Genomic DNA, 17,471 nt, shown 5'->3' with positions numbered 1-17,471 from the left:
CTCTTACCTTGCTCCCCCCTCCGTGCATTCAACCTGTGAGCCGTGTCCTGTCAATGTCACATGAAGGAAATCTCTCATCCCAACCACTTGGCTTTGCCTGCACGGCTACCGCCCAGCCCAAGCCTTCCAAGTCTGGTTCCTTAGTTACCCTCATAAAATCCGTGTTTTCTTCAGAGTTCTTAATTAATTTTGCTATTGTTTATTTATTTAATTAATCCCTGGCTCTTCCACTAGACTCCATGAGAACAGGAATCATGACTGTTTTATATTTTCAGCACCTTACACTGAGGCTGGCATAGCACAGTTGTTCAATTAGTTAAAGGAATGAATGAAGGTACCACAATTTTTATCAATTACCATTCTACAGCTGCTTCACAGCCATGTAACCAGTCTGCTAATTTTCCTCTCAGCTTCCCCAGAGAATCAGAAGTAGTTTTAGAGTGTTTCCACTTTTACTGGCATACAGTATGAGCAACCATCAAAATCAGGAGCCAGAACAGGTTGGTGCTGTTGAATTCACATCTGATATACTTATGAAAACAGTTGCATATCATCACATATAAAAATGTGGCCCTATACTGGTTTCTCATATTTTTGTTTTTATTTTCAGTGTAATGGCCCTTGAAAGTCTGTGATGTATGCACGGCTGCCGAGGCGCTGAAGCCCCTGCTTAGCCCACCCAGCTCCTTTCCAAGGAGCATTCCTTGGGTGGTCTTTTCTGAGTTCCTGTTGCTTCTGCAGTTAAAAATCCCTGTGTAAAACAATGTGTTGAATCTTTCCAAGCCTGACTTTCCTCATCTGTGAATGGAACTAATAATTGTACCGACCTCATGTAGTGGACTTTCATAAATTCTTAGCTCAAGGCCTGGCCAGTAATAAATGCTTAATAAATGGTAACTATTATTATAATTATGTTTCTTCTTGGTCCCTGGTGCAATCTAATATAATGATACACATACATAGTAGATACCCAATATATACAATAAAAATTTAGTCTTTTATTGGTTATTGCACTTTAATTACCATCTAAATCATTCAAAATTGGTAACTCATGTGGGTGCACATGGTAACACTTTGTTAACAAGAAAAGATTGATAAGTTCCACATCCATTCCCTCGGGCCAGGTAACTGGAATGAATGTCTGTTAGACGCCCTTTAGTCGATGTTCTACAGCATATATCTGTAAGGCTCGGTTAGTTCTCTGGGAATCTTAAGCACTAAAAGGTCGCTGACTGCAGCTGGATCTCCGCCACTGGGGAGACTTGTTAGAAGATAGGACCGATTCATCTCAGTCTCTAGAAGTCAGTGGGGACTTGACAAATGTCTGAGACACAGAATTAAATTGATCTTGCCTTAAGTGCAAGGCGGGGGAAAGCAGGTTTACAGTTGTGACTATACAAAACACAGTTTATTCTTGTATTCTTATTTATTAGTTATGATGTTATTTATTTATATTACAACTCCAAGCCCAGCCCCGTGTTTCTAGAGTCTGATACCTGTACACATTCTCACTAAACTTTATAGCTGGGAAAGCCACGCTCCTCACTCCATCACCCACAGAGTTCTGCTGTGGTTCGTTTGCAGGTAACACAGTTTGCTGTGTGTGTGTCTGGAAGAACAGTGAGTTACTTCCAGCTAGTAAAACCGGAATGTTCTGTTTTCTACAGAATTGGATTATAGGGAAGAGAATTTTAAACACTTGCTCTCCAGAAGATTTTATGACCTCTCTTTACCTGGGAATATATATTGCAGTTAAAAAATCCAGTACACACAAAGACTACAAATTCTGTATAATTTACTGTTTCTTTTTTCGTAACATGGCATCAGGAGTGAAGTCTCCAAAACTAAAATAGGGTTAAAAGTTCTTAAAAAGCAAATGCAGCCTGTTTGGGTTTTAACTGACTATTCCTCAAAATCAAATTCCGGAGGAAGCTTATGTCAAAATTTTTCCCAGAGAGAATAAAATCTGATATTTTTACATAAAGTACTTGTAAAACCAATAATCAAAGTATCTCAACAAATTAAATGCAGACATGGGACATGGAAATAAGTGGAGTTCCCCCTCCCCAGTCTCTCTCCACCCTAATCAATACTCTCCTCCTCCAACATAATTCGTGCATAACAACTGTTGACTAAATACCTGCTGCGTTTCTCTGATGTCCAGCTTTGGGGTTTTGATCTCAGGGTTCCCCACATGTTCAATGCGTACACTGGCTACGTGGCTTAAACACACTCAGCCACTGGTTGTGTGAGACAATGGATACAGTTGTGATGCATTGTTTTTAAAACAAAGGGAAGGCAGTACCTAACAAAACACTTCAAGTTGGTACCAACTTACTATTGTTATTTATGTAAGTAGATATTTGAATTGCTATTTGAATTCAAATTGCTATTCGAATAACTCAATATGCTGGGTACTGGTATTGAACTTCAAATCAAAGATGACATAAATTAAAATGTAGAAGAAACTGCAGTAATTTCCACGCAATAGAAATACACCCGTTACGAATCAGATAAACATGTGAAGCTGAGAAACTTGCTGGGATTTCCTGTGTTACAGCCTCAGTGGATGACATACAATTTGAGGAGACAGCTAGGTGAGTGGAAGTGCTCTTTCTAGCCTTTCTCCTGAGTGTATTGATTTATTTGCAACACATAAGCTTGTTCATGTTAAGTCAGTAACCTATTCATTAATAAAGTAAATAACATTTAACCCATAGTAAATCAGTAAAGAAATTTGCAGGACCTACTTTTTTTCAATCCTCACCCAAGAACATGCTTATTAATCTTTAGAGAGGGAGGCAGAGAGAGAGAGAGAGAGAGAAACATAGATGTGAAATAAAAACATCGATTGGTTGCCTCTCATATACACCCTGACCAGGGACCAAAACAGAAACCCAGGCATGTACCCTTACCGGGAATTGAACTTGTGACTTTTTGGTTTATGGGACAGTACTCCAACCAACTAAGCCACCAGGCCAGGATTGCAGGACCTACTATTAACAAACATTCTTAAGTGTAGATTCGGTCCTGAATTTGTGGAGAAATAGCTCTCAGCATTACATGCATTCAAATAATGTCAAATAGACATTGTCCAATAGATTTTCCTCTGGCGAATAGGAAAAGGACTTCACAAGACGAGGTGCGAGGTGCGTAAAGAGCCCAAGCATCTGGGTGGAGAGGAGCAGGGAGTGCTCAGCGAACACCCGATCTGCGGGGGGGATGATTGCCCAGCTGGAGATGGCGGTTGGGTAGCAGAAGGCTTTGAATGCGATGCTGTGAAATTAGTTTTATTTGGTTGATATTTTAGTCATTTCATTATTTGGATTCAGTGTCAGGAGTGTGGTTTGGTGGAGGGTTCCCCTGCTTTTAAAGTCAGGGCAGAGTTCACAAACTAATAAAAGTGGCGGAAATTTTCCTTTCTCAAAGTCTGACAGGCGGGGAGATATCAGACTTCAGTACTATCTGAGTACAAAGCACTGCAATAGCTTTGAGGACAGACTCTACTCTGCTTGGTGCCATTGCTGTACATCTTTACTAGAAACCTTACCAAACAGATCTGGGAGATCTGGGAAGTCTAGGAGGAACACACTTAAGGAAAAAGAAAATTAGTTTGGATTTGCGTGTACTAAATATGGGGAATACGTTACATTAGGTAATGTCTGTGGAAGCAGCTAGCGCTGAGCCTAGTACAGCCTCCATGACTATTAGCTGAATCTGCTGAGAGCAGCGGCTCTGAAAATATGGCTCCCGTGTCAAGAATGAGGCCCACGAAAAGTCATCTCTATGAAGATGATAAGATTACAGAAGAAGAGAGTGAAGTGGGGAGAAAATAGGACAAAAGAGAAATTTGGTAGATGTTTACACTTAGGGGACAGATTAAGGAAGAGAAATCAGTGAAGGAAACCAAGGATGAAATGAGAAGAGTTTTTTGGAAACCAAGGCAAGAGAAAGTTTCCAGAAGAAAGAGTGTTTTGAAATGAATGGGTCTGGCTGTTAGGAAGGAACTGTGGAGAGATCAGGAGTGAGATGTGGAGGCAACGGCGGGATTACAGCAGCTGAGACTTGAGTGCGAGATGAATGTCCCAAACTGCTACACCTGGGGAAATCCTAATCTTTGAAGACCCATCTCAAATGTCTCCTTTTCCTGGCTTCTTAACTGACTTTTCAAACCAGTCATTTCTTCTGGGTACCTTTGCAATACTTGATTCTTTTATTCTACCACCCCCCCCCAAATCACATAGCATTGCACTTCATCTACGGACAACTGGTGTCCCGCGGGAGGCCCCCTTGATGTCATTGTGTATCTTGAGATCTTAGCTTAATGCCTGCTGAGCTTACTGAGGTCATAATTCCGTAAACATTTGTTAAATATATTTAAAAAAAGAAAAGATTATTTCAGGAAGTTTGAATATGAAGGAAAATAGAAAAGTCTTGTGATAGAATAGGATTGAGAGAAGGATTTTAGAAAGGATAAGCATTTTCATAGATTGACAAGGAGTCAAGAATGGGTGGAGAGTGAGGATACAAAGGAGGAAAGTGTGGACTAAGACAGCCGATGGTGGGATGGGATCAAGGGGGCAGGTGAAGGAAGAGGTCTGGAAGAGATCTTTCTTCCTCTGTCACAGAAGAGTGAGAACAGTGAGAATGTAGTTCACCGTTGAAAGTAAAGAAGAAAAATCGAAGAGGCTTATGTAGGATAGACCCTTCCCTTCTGCTCGGGGGAAGGAATCAGAGGTGACTGAGAGACCTGAACAGCTTTGGGCTGCACGACTAGAATTCCAGTAATGATGGGCAGTGAATGGACCACCTAGTAGCACTGAGGGGCCCTCTAAACCTAGTGAAGCTGATCAACTTCAGGATCTGATTGTTTGTATGTTTATTCATTTATTTGTTAACTAACATTTTATTTTCTTTGTCTAGTGTTCTTTTTTCCTTTTTTTATTGTTGTGCAATTACAGTTGTCCCCATCTCTCCCGTTACTTTCCCCTGCCCTACTCACCCCCATCTCTCGCATTCAATGCTCCCCCTTCCCTGTTGTCCTTGTCCATGGGTCCTTTATACATGTTCCTTGATGACCCTTCCCTCCCTTTCTTTGCTGCATTATTTCTCTCCCTCTTCCCCTCCCCCTTGGTTACCGTTAGTTTATTCTTTAATTCCATGTCTCTGGCTCTATTTTGCTCACTTGTTATGCTGATTAGGTTCCACTTAAAGGTGAAATCATATGGTATTTGTCTTTCACCACCTGGCTTATTTCACTTAGCATAATGTACTCCAGTTCCATCCATGCTGTCACGAAGGGTAGGAGCTCCTTCTTCCTTTCTGCTGTGTAGTATTCCACTGTGTAAATGAACCAGTTATTGGTTATCTAATATTTTAAAATAAAGATCAATTGCATAGGTTTGTGTTTTTTTAACTTCTGTTAAGGCAACAGCATCAAAGTATCTGTTGCAAATTTAGAACTTGTTTGGCACATAGTCTTTGCCAAGGCCCTCTTCTGTTTAAATGTAGGTAGTCAGCTAACATATGTGTGGTTCAGAATGATTGGCATCTGTTTTTAGTGCTGTTTTTTTCTGTTACTATCCTGAATTTTTCATGCACAAGCATAAGGTGAAACTTCTCTATGGCACATGCATTTAATTAAATCTTTAAGTATAAAATGAGGTGTGCTAGGATTGTTAGCATAGGTTCTTAGTATTACTAAAGGAAGGGAACAAATGGAATCAAATGTTAAGCTTAAGCTGGGAAGATGAATCAGATATTGGGCCTGCTTCACTAGGAGGTTACAGTATCCCATCAAGCTTGATTTACTAGGAAGCCATACCATTTATAGGCTCGTTCACACACTCCAGGAGACCAAAGCATCCTTTGCCTTTAGGACTTAATCCTTGAAGTAGGCAGAAAAAAGTCTCCCCAGGAAACTTCTGGCTTGGTGCCAGATTATGTCTGGGGGCAGGGGGGTGGGGGGAGTCAAGAGCAGGGGAGGAAATTTCTCTACTTTGAAGCTAGTAGCCAAGATGATACAGGGGCAGATAAGAACATGAGCAGTAGAAACCAGATGAAACAGCAGACACTTTTAGCCATGAACGATGGAAGCCAAGATGATGCAGTGTAGGAAACCAGTTTGTTTTAAATCTGGCAAATGTAACTCAGCTCTGTATGGAAAACCTACAAGAGCGATGTGGTGGGCAGGAGCCAGACCCTCAAACTGGGTTTTCCCTTGGGAATCAGGCCTAGAAAATGCATACAGACTGTTATGGCTTGCTCTTGCTAAAACTCCCTCACCCTGATCTAAAACAGTAGATGTTTATTGTCTGTCTTCAAGGTAATATCCAAAGCCTGTGTGAATTTTTCCAAGGATGGAGCTAATCAGCTTGCCACCTCTCCCTTCTGCATTTGTTATTTTCATTTCCTTGATTGTACCTAAAATATAGACAACAATATTCTATGTAATAGATAATAAATCCTTCTTTGATGTAAGACCCGAGAAAAGCAATAAAAGCCTTTCCAGACAAGAGTCAGTGTGCTCTCCCCTTGAGAGGGTGGCCAAGGTGCTCTTCACTTGAGAGAAGCGGCCACAGGACTCTCATCTTAAGAGAGTACCATACCTTCCCTTCTTCTCCACAGGACTGCTGTAGTCTGAACATTTGTTTTCGTCTTCAGTCACAACACACAGACTCTGCTGGCCAGAGTCTACCACGGTGCAGGGGGTAGGTGCTTCGACTTTGAGGCATATGGGGCAGTAAAAGCAAAAAAGGCAAAATGAAGGGGAAGAGCCAAGCCTGGGAAAAGGATTGGATTGGATGAAGGCACAGAAACCTAGAAGGTCTAGGAAAGAGATTGATTAGGAGGAGGGCCCAACAGAAGCCAGGGAAAGAAAAATCAGGAAGTAGATTGGATGGTTTCAGTGACAGCTTGCTCATTACCGAGAACCAAGAAAATATATGGAAGATTATTAGGAATCTCCAGGCAGTTGCTGCTAGAGCCTGCCTGCCTACTATATCCTTGTGGGTGTATTATTTCCCTTCACCCCCATAAATCTTACCACACATATGCCCTTTGAAATTCTTTTCTTGCAACACTACAAAAATCCCATTTTCACTGGCAACAGCATTACTGAGTTTTTTTTCTACTAGAGTTGGACAAGTTATAACCATCAAAGCAAAAGTTGCTAGAGCATTCAGCACAAGCATGGAGGTAAGAGGCCCCTTTCTTTCCTTCTGTCTGTTGGTGCTAATAATAAAATTAGAAAATGTGTATCACATAATACCAACTTAAAAAATTACAATATAAAACTACGAATGTGGTACGATGATTTTATGTGCATATATACACATATGTGTCATATTTTATATATAAAATAATATGCATTTTATATTTCACATATATATCATGTATATGTAACTGAAAGTTACATATATAGTTACATATAGTTACATATAACTTTTATATATGTAAAAAAGTTATATGTAACTATATGTTATAGTTATATATAACTAAAAGTTACATGTAACTATATGTAATAATTACTAAATGTTAGTAATTATTAGTCTGAGTGGTGAGATTATTATTACTGATAATTCCTCTGGATAGATTCCAATTTTATCATTTATTGATTTTTGTATTTACTAACTTTTCCATGGTAAATATATATCTTTCTATAATTAGAAAAAGGTTCTGTTTCTAACTTTATAGATCATAATTAAAACAATAGCATTGCTTAAAAATAAATTAAAATGCTGGTTTCATTCAAAAACCAAATGAAAAGGAATGATGAAGTGAATAACTGAATTTTGTTTTTTTTTAAGTTCATTATAAATATATTGGTAATCTATTACAGTTGTCCCATTCTTTTCTCCCCTTTATTCCTCTATGCCCTGCACCCACCCTCACACCCACATTCCCCCTCCTTACTTCATGTCCACGGGTTGTACATATAAGTTCTTTAGCTTCTCCACTTCCCATACTGTTCTTAACTTCCCACTGTCATTTATGCTTCTTGTTCGCTGTATCTTTCCCCCCATTCTCTCCCCTTCCCTCCCCACTAATAACTCTCCATGTGTCCTCCATTTCTGTGAGTCTCTTCCTATTCTAGTTGTTTGCTTCATTTGTTTTTGTTTTTGTTCTCATTCAGTTGTTGATAGTCGTTAGTTTGTTGTCATTTTACTGTTTATTTTTGACCTTCTTTTTCTTAGATAAGTCCCTTTTTAACACTTCATACAATAAGGGCTTGGTGATGATGAACTTCTTTAATTTTACCTTATCTGGGAAGCACTTTGTCTGCCCTTCCATTCTAAGTGATAGCTTTGCTAGATAGAGTAATCTTGGATGTAGGCCTTATGGGAACTCCTTTGTAGGTAACTGTCCCCTTTTCTCTTGGTTTTTTTTTTTTTTTAAGATTCTCTTCTTATCTTTAATCTTAGATTATGTAATTCTGATGTGCCTTGCTGTGTGCTTTCTTGGATCAAACTTCTTTGGAACCAAAGAGCTTCCCGGACTTCCTGGAAGTCTATTTATTTCACCAGATTGGGGAAACTTTCCTTCATTATTTTTTTCAAATAAGTTTTCACTTTCTTGCTCTTCCTCTTCTCCTTCTGGCAGCCCTGGAATTAGGATATTATAATGTCTAAAGTTGTCCTGGAGGTCCCTAAGCCTCTCCTTATTTATTTATTTGATTTCTTGTTTCTTTTTTTGTTCTGGTTGAATGTTTATTTATTCCTTCTGGTCTGAACTATTGATTTGAGTTCCAATTTCCTTCCCTTCACTGTTGGTTCCCTGTATATTTTTCTTTATTTCACTTTGCCTAGCCTTCACTTCTTCCTGTGTTCTGTGACCATACACAACCATTTCTGTGAGCATCCTGATTACCAGTGTTTTGAACTCTGCATCTGATAGGTTGGCTATCTCTTCATTGCTTAGTTCTGTTTTTGGAGTTTTGATGTGTTCTTTCATTGGGGCCATATTTCTTTGTTTCAGCACACCTGATACATTGTAAGAGGCAAAGCCTTAGGTATTAACCAGGGAAGGGCATCCATGTCACTGTGTTGTGGCACTATATGTGAGGTAGGAGCCAGACAGGGAACAATGCTGCTTGCTCTGCTCTCACCCTTCTTTCAGTCACTTCCCCCTCTACCCACAAGCAATTTGGGCCCTTCTGGTGCTAATTCCTGGGTGCATGGATTTGTGTATGTTCTAGGACTCCATGGGTCTCTCCGATGAACTCTCCTGTGAGTGTGGGAGTTTCTCCCACCATGGCAACCACCACAGATTTTTACAGTCAGAGATTTTGAGGCTTTCTTTTCCTGTGCTGAAACCCTAGGTTGTGTGATCTCTCACTCTTCAGTTGTTCCTCTCAGTTTATCTGCATGCAGATGTGGGACCACCAGCCACCACCTTGCTATGTGTCCTCTCTGCCTGGCTATTGTCTTAGCCCCTTCTACCAGTGTGAATGAATGTTTCTTTAACTCCTTGGTCATTGGACTTCCATATAGTTCAATTTTCTAGCATTTCTGGTTATTTTAAGATTTTAAATTTGTTGTCATCCTTCTTTTGGTTGTGCGAGGAGGTAAAGTGGGTCTGCCTATGCCTCCATCTTGGCCAGAAGTCGCATAACTGATTTTTTAATGCCACAGTCTTATTTGTTATCAGGATAGCTAAAAGTGTACTTATTTATTTTCTTTTCATTTAGATCAGCATCAAGGTCGCAGTACAAGACATGCTCACTGGCACAGAGGAGCTTGTTTGTGTGGCCTTCTGTACATTTGTAGCCAAGTCAGTTGGAAATGAAAAGGTAAATTTTTTGTGTGAAGGATATATTAACAATTGAATCAGAATTATTGAAAAATGGACATTCAACTTACCATGGAAAATTCTTCCCGAAGATTTGTTATTCATCAATATTCATCATGAAAGTTATCCTTGTGTGGTAGTGTCACAGTGTTAAGTAATTTAGAGAAAAGACAACGTAGCCAGTTTGTGAAAGAGGATAAAAATATTGTACTTTAAATTATCTAAAAGTCCTATTAGTCTCTCAAAAATATTGCTTAGTGTTTTAGTTCTTTTCTTTTGGGGTTATATAACTCCAATTTGAGTTAAAAAATTTTTTAAAGCAAGAGCAATTTAGTAAGCAGTTGCATGTTATGGTCCAATCATTTTTTATACCTAAAGGAAGAATGTCAAAGTTGCTGAGTTATCGAAGTTTAAAAATAAGCTTCAGGGCATATGAGGTAAAAACACCCTTAAAAGAAACACATTGGCCTGATGTACAATATGTGCCCAGTAGGCTTGCCTGGCCATTGGCCCAGAACAGCTTGCCCATAGTCTTCTGGAGAGTTATTCATTATAATTTCTTGGCTTTCCTTTTCAGGGTCAGTGTGCCTCAGGGAGGGTCCCAATTTAGTCTAAGTATTTTTAAATGTAACAATTCAATTTAGAATTTAAATCTTTCACTGCAAGAATTGCTCCAGAGGTGGGCACAGCGGCTTCTCCTAGTTCTACTTTGAAGTGGCAGGCAGTGCTTCTCACTCTGCCAGTGTGTTCCTCTCAGACTGCCTCAGACTTTAGAGGTGGGACGACACTGTGTTTTCACTGCACTCATTAGAAATAACAACAGAGCTGCACTCACCAGATATGCCTCACTTGAGCAAGGAGGCGTGGAGATGAGCCAGGCTGAGCTCACCCACCATGGTGCCTGGGGAACAGGCATCCCTGCAGAGGTTTGTCCACTGGGACACTTCCCCTACTCTCTACCCAAATTAAAGAGGCCACAAGCAAATTCACATTGCCCAAAGGCATCATTTTTCAAACAGAAGTTCACATAAGATATTATGTTACTTAAAATATAGCTTTCTGGGCCATACCCCCAACCTACTTAATTAGAATCACTCATATGAGAACGTGGAATCTGTACTTTGACAAAGTATCCCAGGGATCCTATGTTCACTGAAATGTAAGCTGTTCAGATAGATGTTGCTGACCACTATTGTCCCTGGAGTCCCCATAAATCTCCAGGCTCTTGGTAATAGGAGAATGTGGAGGTGGGGGCAGAGTTCCCAGATCTGAGAGCAAGTGACAGAAAGCTTGTTCTCACCATCACCATCCTCTTCCTTCACATGAAGGGAAAAAAAGGGCCATCAATTTCCCTCCAGCTTTAAACTTCTTACTCCAACTTCAGGGACTCATGGAATAAGAATGTAGTAGTTACACTACAGTTCAGTCTCTGCTGAGACTGAAGAACTGTTTTTCTGAAAGCATTTCTGGGAAGTCATAGACCTTATGGTGCTGCCATGAGTGGTTATTGGCTCAGATAACCTTTAATATAAAGCACAGTGTCCTAGACTAACTTATTTTCCACTTGGTAGCATTCTTGTTCAATCAAACAAGCTCGTTCAGCTGGACATTCTCATTCAGCACATCATAAAAACAGCCATGAAAAATCAGTGGTTTGGTTTGAAGAGCTAGGCCTACCTGGATCTCTGTCCAAAGTTTGTTTATTCCAGAACAAGATGTGCAATGATTAACTAGGTTTAGTTCAATAATTGTACAGGCCACATCACTGAAGGACTCACAAGACTCCACAGAGTCTGCTCGTGCAAAGCCTACCCAAGCTACCTGGAGGTAGTACAGCAAGAGAAGAAACTTGTAGGACGTTTGGTCCTTTTCAAAGCATCCACTAAGAGACATTTGGTCCATGCCGAAAGCTCTTTATTATTTGTGCCTTGACCAGCTTGGCTACCAAGGCAAGAAGGGTTATTATTGCCAGTACAGCTACTACACAATTATTGGACTAACAACACATGAGGGTATTTTAAATTTATTAACCCTGTAAACCAAGTCTAAAAAACATTATAGGCTCTTTGAACCCAGGGACATTTTCTAAGCATGGCTGTTTTGGACAGGACCAAATCTCCAGGACCTTTCAGCAAGGGACCAGATGTCTCCATGGATGTTTTGGACAAGACTGCATGTCCACTAATGGAGAAGGAAATCACAGACAAACATCAGAGAGGTTTAAGACTGCTAGGCATTGCTCTCGGGCTTCTCTTCAGTCACACAGAATACACTTTATCTACAGATTGGAAAACCAAGGCATTAGTTTGCCAGGTGCAACTCCTCTGATAGCACAACTAAAAGAAGGCTGTGTAAGCAGTTAAACCAGTGCAAATTATTAGTCTGTACATTCCTCAACACATTAGACAAGGCAGTCCATGGAGAATTTTAGACTTAAGGCAGCATATTATAAATCACAAGCTAATTCACCCTTATCTTAGCCAAGGCTTAACACCAGCCTTTGGCATCCGGGAAATAAGCATGGAGCTACCCCAGTCCAGCTGCAGGGTGCCTCTTCCTGATACACACACAGGTCAGCAGGCAGGCTTTGCTGAAGGAGCTTGATCCCTTGGTTCTACCGCATCATAGTTTCAGGTTCCTAGGGGTTGTTTAAAGCTTGATTCCAACACATTGATTCTTTCAGTTTGCTTATGTGTTCATCATGTGATGAAATTTCCAAATTGGGAGTATCTCTTGGTACATGATAGGTTACTCTAAAACACCTTTATGCTGTCCTTTTGATGTCTTAATTTTAGAAAAGGCAGAAAAATTTCTGGGTAAGAATTCAGTGGCATCAGAAATATATCTCCCCATTCATTAATTTGAAGAATTTCTTATTTTGTATTCTGTTGAAAATTTTAATAATCAAAGAAAATTAATTGAAAAACTGTTTAAATCACATATTGTCTTATACAAAGAAATAATGGTCTATATTTTTTAGTTTAAAAGTATTTTAAGAAATATTTTTAGTTAAAATTAAATGTGTGTGAAAACACCCACAGATAGTTTACTTACTTTGAGTTAGAAAACAATGTTAATATATTATCTTTTTTTGCAAAATTCATGTTGTGCTTTAACAAGGCAATGAAAGATCATTTTTTTCTCTAGATTCATTTAAAACCAGTCACGCTTCTAACTGAACAAGACCATGTAGAATATAATCTGGCTTCCAAGAGGAGAAAAGTTTGATTACAACATGAAGATACCTTTAAAAACCTGATGAAAGAAAGTAGCAAGTATGATGGTCAGTAAATCTACTTACAGGAACTTTAATTATATTATTAGGATAGGTGAAGAGGTCCTTTCTAAAGGCACACTTATTCTTACCATATTATTACAGTCCAGTCCTGGTGAAGCTAGAAATCTTTTCCAACAAACCTAGTGCTGAAGAAAGAAGGGGCTGGCCATCCAGAACAGAACTGCTGACACCTACGACCTCTTCGAATCTGGGGATCTCCAGTGGCAGAGATGTGAAAGAAGGGCAGTGGGGACGGGGCAGTCCCTGTTAGTCAGCGCGTGCTCAGTAATGACAGATGAATGAAGGAATGGCAACGCCATATGTTGATCTGATGTTTCACAGTTTACCAAGCAGTTTCTCACCTGTTATTTTATATGAGCTGCTTATAATCTCAGCGGAGGAGGAAAATGAAACTCTGACTAGTGAGAACCTAGCTAGAGATTACAGCAGATATGAATGGAAGCAATAAGATTCTACTCCTATTGCTCTTCCACAGTAACACTATGATGAGCCAAGTGTCTTACTTCTTTGGCAGTGATTTCCTGAGTTCTTTGAGACCTCGTGGGGCCAGAATGGCAGGGAAAGGAGGCCCCCCCTGCCCCTCACCTGCCCTTCCTGTCTGCCCCATCTCCTGCAGCCCCAGAGGAGATAACCTTGGTGAAGAGCAAAGTGTGTGAGGGAAGGACCAGCCTGAGCCCCTCTCACTCTCTACTACAGGAGAGCGAAGGGGCTCACAGAAGATACAGCTCTCTCCCCTTGGGTCCAGAGGCAGAAACAGGAAAAAGAAGAAAGCAAGAAGACAAGGAAGGGTCAGGATAAGAATGTGAAAAAAGGAAAAGGAAGAAGAGTGCACTCCAACAAAGGCCGGAGGAGAGAGGAAAGGCAGAGGCAGGAGGCCCTGACATCTGAGGGCTTTTGTCTGTCCCATGTGACATCATCATGGTCCCGGAAGACCACCCCACTGACAACACTGATTTGGAAACATGGTTTTCCAATGCTTCTACTCATTGATGACCTTCTAAACACAATGCCCATTACCAAGTTATTTTTAAGAAAATGAAGGCTTCATCTTCCAACTATTGTGCTGAGGAGAGTGAGTCTCCTTCTGTAAAGATGACCTCAGTACTAAAATATATTTTAAATGCATTTTGATGAAGTAATCAGATAGCTGAACCATGAGAATAAGGTAACAATAACAAGAGAACTAGGGAGGAAATTCAAGGTTGAAGGAGGCAGACATAAAAAGATAAAACTCTGTCATAAGGGCTCCCTCAGACCATGCTAAGAAGCTTGCCCTTCCTCTGTCCTTGATGAGGACCAGTGCAGGGTTTCAGCAGGGTTCTTGCATTAGTAGGCTTCACTTGATAGCATCACTCTGAAGAGGTGAGACTGGAAGGCTAGGGACTAGGCAAGACATGAGGAGTAGCTGCATCAGACAGTCATAGTGGGGACAGAGAGGAGGGAAGGAGTAAAAAATAAAACACATACAAGAGGTAAAATCAGCAGAGTAGGGTCACTGACGTGGGGAGATGGGTGAGGAACAAGAAGGAGTCTAGGATAATGCTCAGGTTTCTGGTGTTAGCAATTGATTAATTGATGGTGTTGTCATGCACGAGATCGTGAATATGAGGCAGGGAGGGGGTAGTTTTGATGAGGTGGATAATGAGTTTTGTTTAATCTGACAAGCCTGTGGTGAGACTAGGTCTTGGAAGATTAAGTCTGAGAAACAGTGGTTTACAGATGTTAATGCAAATGAAGATAGTACCTGTAGTCACCCTATGAGGGCTCATGGGGACACAAGGAGGGTAGGCCAAGAATGGAACCTGCAGATCTTGGCCACCTAAGAGATGGTCAGAGGAGGAAGGTGAATCTACAAAAGAGGGGTGAAGGAGAGCTGGAAAGAGTGGTGTCAAAAGTCAAGGGAATAGAGCGACATCAAGAAATGGGTAATCAGCTGTGTTCCAGGAGGTGAGGAATAAAAAGCTGAGTCGAGAATAGGAAAGTTCATTGGTGACTTCAGCATGTGTGGTTAGTGGAAGCATAAGTGCAATAAATAGGTATGGGAAGGGAGGCATTCTGATGAACCTGCATTAGGTAAAGAAATAAAAGGGATGTAAGGAGCTTCCTATAACCTCTACATCATATTCACCTGCCACATTAAGCAGTCTTAACTCTAGGCTTTGTTAAAGTGCATTTATCAGGGTACAGTGGATGTCGAAGGAAGCAGAGCCACCAGCCTCGCCTGAACATGGTTCTTTGCAAGTAGATGCAGAGGGTGAGGAACATGGAGGGGCATCGCCGCTCTTACAGCAGCTTAGCTATTTCAGAACCTCTGCTTTTAGGGGAAACTGAGGCATTGAATTAGATCTTAAAGTGTCATTCAAACCAGTGAGAAATATCCGGCAGTAGAGCTGGCCATTTGTCAGACACTGAACTTGCTCATGGTGTTTTCCTAAAGGCCAGCTGTCGGAGGTGGTGCCTGCTCTGGTCTGGTCTCTGACTCAGCTCCACAGGAAGCAGGGGCCTTTCTGTTGGCCCACTCACCCCCAAGGTGCCCACAACCAGCATAGCCACTTCCTCCTGTGATTTATTTACTCATAAGGCTGCATCACTAGATGTTGGCCTCCTCATTGACTCACCTACTTTCCTCTTGCAGCCAGTGGTCCCCAGCCAGCAGGAAATTGCTTTTTTCATTTTTCTTATCTTAGTACTTGTTGCCCATGCTCAAACCACTGACTTGGCTCTGTTTTTCCCAGCTGATTGAGGCAAGGTTAAAAATAAACAAACAAAAAAACCACTGCAAATGGGAACAACAAAAGTATGTGATAGGTTTGTGTGAGGATTAAGTAAATTAATATAGATTCTGGAAAACAGTGTCAGGCATGTGGAAATGCTATTATTATTGCTGTTATTATTTTAGAGGTTCCCATTCACAGGTTGAACAGAAGCAAGAGTTGAAGACTATCCTTTCAAGGAACTTAGCTCTAAAAACAGCCCAGAGCCAGAGGGGGCTCTCAAGGTCAAAAGGCATTATTTTTCAGGATAGGAAATAATTGGCCGTGGTTACAGGCTGATTATGGCTGATCATAAAAATCATTGTTGCAGGAGAGGCTGACATAAGAGAAAGAAATACTTATTATCAAACCTACACTTAAAACAACTGGAAATCGTTATTTCTTTGTCTTGGGAGAAATTTACAGTGCTCTCTGCTACTCGGGCCTTTCTCACTAGTGTCCATCTATTGGGAAGGGTCACAAGGCCTGGTGACCGAAGCCTCCTTCACTCGCCATGTGAGCCAGGTGAACTTGGCTGCGTTGGCTTCTCCTGGCGTTGTGCAAGTTGTTCTAATAAACAGAATCAGCAGCAGACAATTTTCCCCACCTGTCTCCACAACACCAACAGTGCTTTGAGTACTAGAGACATGCTGAATTAATTAATAACAGGAACATTCTACAGTCATTCACATGTAGAGGTAGAATGATTAAAATTGACTTTAGTTTCAGTTTGTTAGGAAGTTGGGCAGATGAGATCTATATGTCTGGTTCAATTTAGAATTATAGATATTTATGTCTTTTTCTAACTCATCTAATCCACCCTAAAATAGGTTATTCTACACTTCTTTGTACAGTACTTTTACCTAACTTCATTGATTTGATTTTCTTTTTAGAAATTTTACTAGCTTTCATAACACCAAAGGTACCACAGAATTTGAAACAATTTTTCTCAAGTATGTACTAAGAGTCAGACCCTAGAACTTGAAGTTGCTGTAGAGCACATGGCTTGTCCACCTGCTGCCCTGTGGATCTAATGGAGTTTGTTTTGGATAGAACATAATGTTAAAAAGGAAGACAGCTGGATCATCTTTGTTATTGAACTATGTTTTTTAAAAAAACAGGGTTTAATATTGGTTGTAATATCAGACATAAAAGACTAAAATCCTTTCAAGATGTTGTAGTATTGAAAGCATAGCATTAGAACAATGAGAAAGTTGAATCTAAATCATACTCTTTCCCAGGAAAAGGGGGGAAATGAAATTGGATGATGTAAAAGCAATACTGCTTTCAAGTGTGCTCTTATACTACTGGGATGTGGAAGCCAGGCAAGATTTGGAGCATTTTTATTATAATACACTTTAGAAGAAATCAAATCTATGAGCATTGTCCTGTGTTGATTCTTTGTGATGTGGGAAAGAAAACTAGGGCTAGAATGACCTGAAAATATGGAATGAAAGTGAAATTGTCCAAGTAGAATGATGACACAGTGCTTAATGAACATCTAAAATACAAGTGTTGAAACAGACCACCAGAAGAGCCTGCCCGTATTTGGAAGCCTGCACAAATGACGAAGCCTGTTTACTGTACTTGTATACGTAGCCAGCACTAGAGTCCTTGAACCTTGGAGAGCC

The 17,471-nt window shown here is 40.4% G+C and overlaps 1 protein-coding gene across 1 annotated transcript in view; it reads left to right on the top strand.

Moving 5' to 3' along the window:
* ACOT12 (acyl-CoA thioesterase 12) overlaps positions 1-17,471 on the top strand; it is a 40,377-nt gene that overhangs the window by 6,470 nt on the left and 16,436 nt on the right. Inside the window, 4 exon segments of the mRNA XM_053664451.1 lie at positions 2,528-2,597; positions 7,137-7,197; positions 9,689-9,790; positions 12,937-13,072. Coding sequence (XP_053520426.1) covers positions 2,528-2,597; positions 7,137-7,197; positions 9,689-9,790; positions 12,937-13,072 — 369 coding nt within the window.

Source organism: Artibeus jamaicensis, unplaced genomic scaffold (assembly GCF_021234435.1).
Source record: "Artibeus jamaicensis isolate MK-2021 breed Jamaican fruit bat unplaced genomic scaffold, CSHL_Jam_final contig_373, whole genome shotgun sequence".
Classification (NCBI taxonomy): domain Eukaryota; kingdom Metazoa; phylum Chordata; class Mammalia; order Chiroptera; family Phyllostomidae; genus Artibeus; species Artibeus jamaicensis.
Note: the sequence above shows the minus strand (reverse complement) of the source record. Positions and strands in the feature narration are given on the sequence as shown.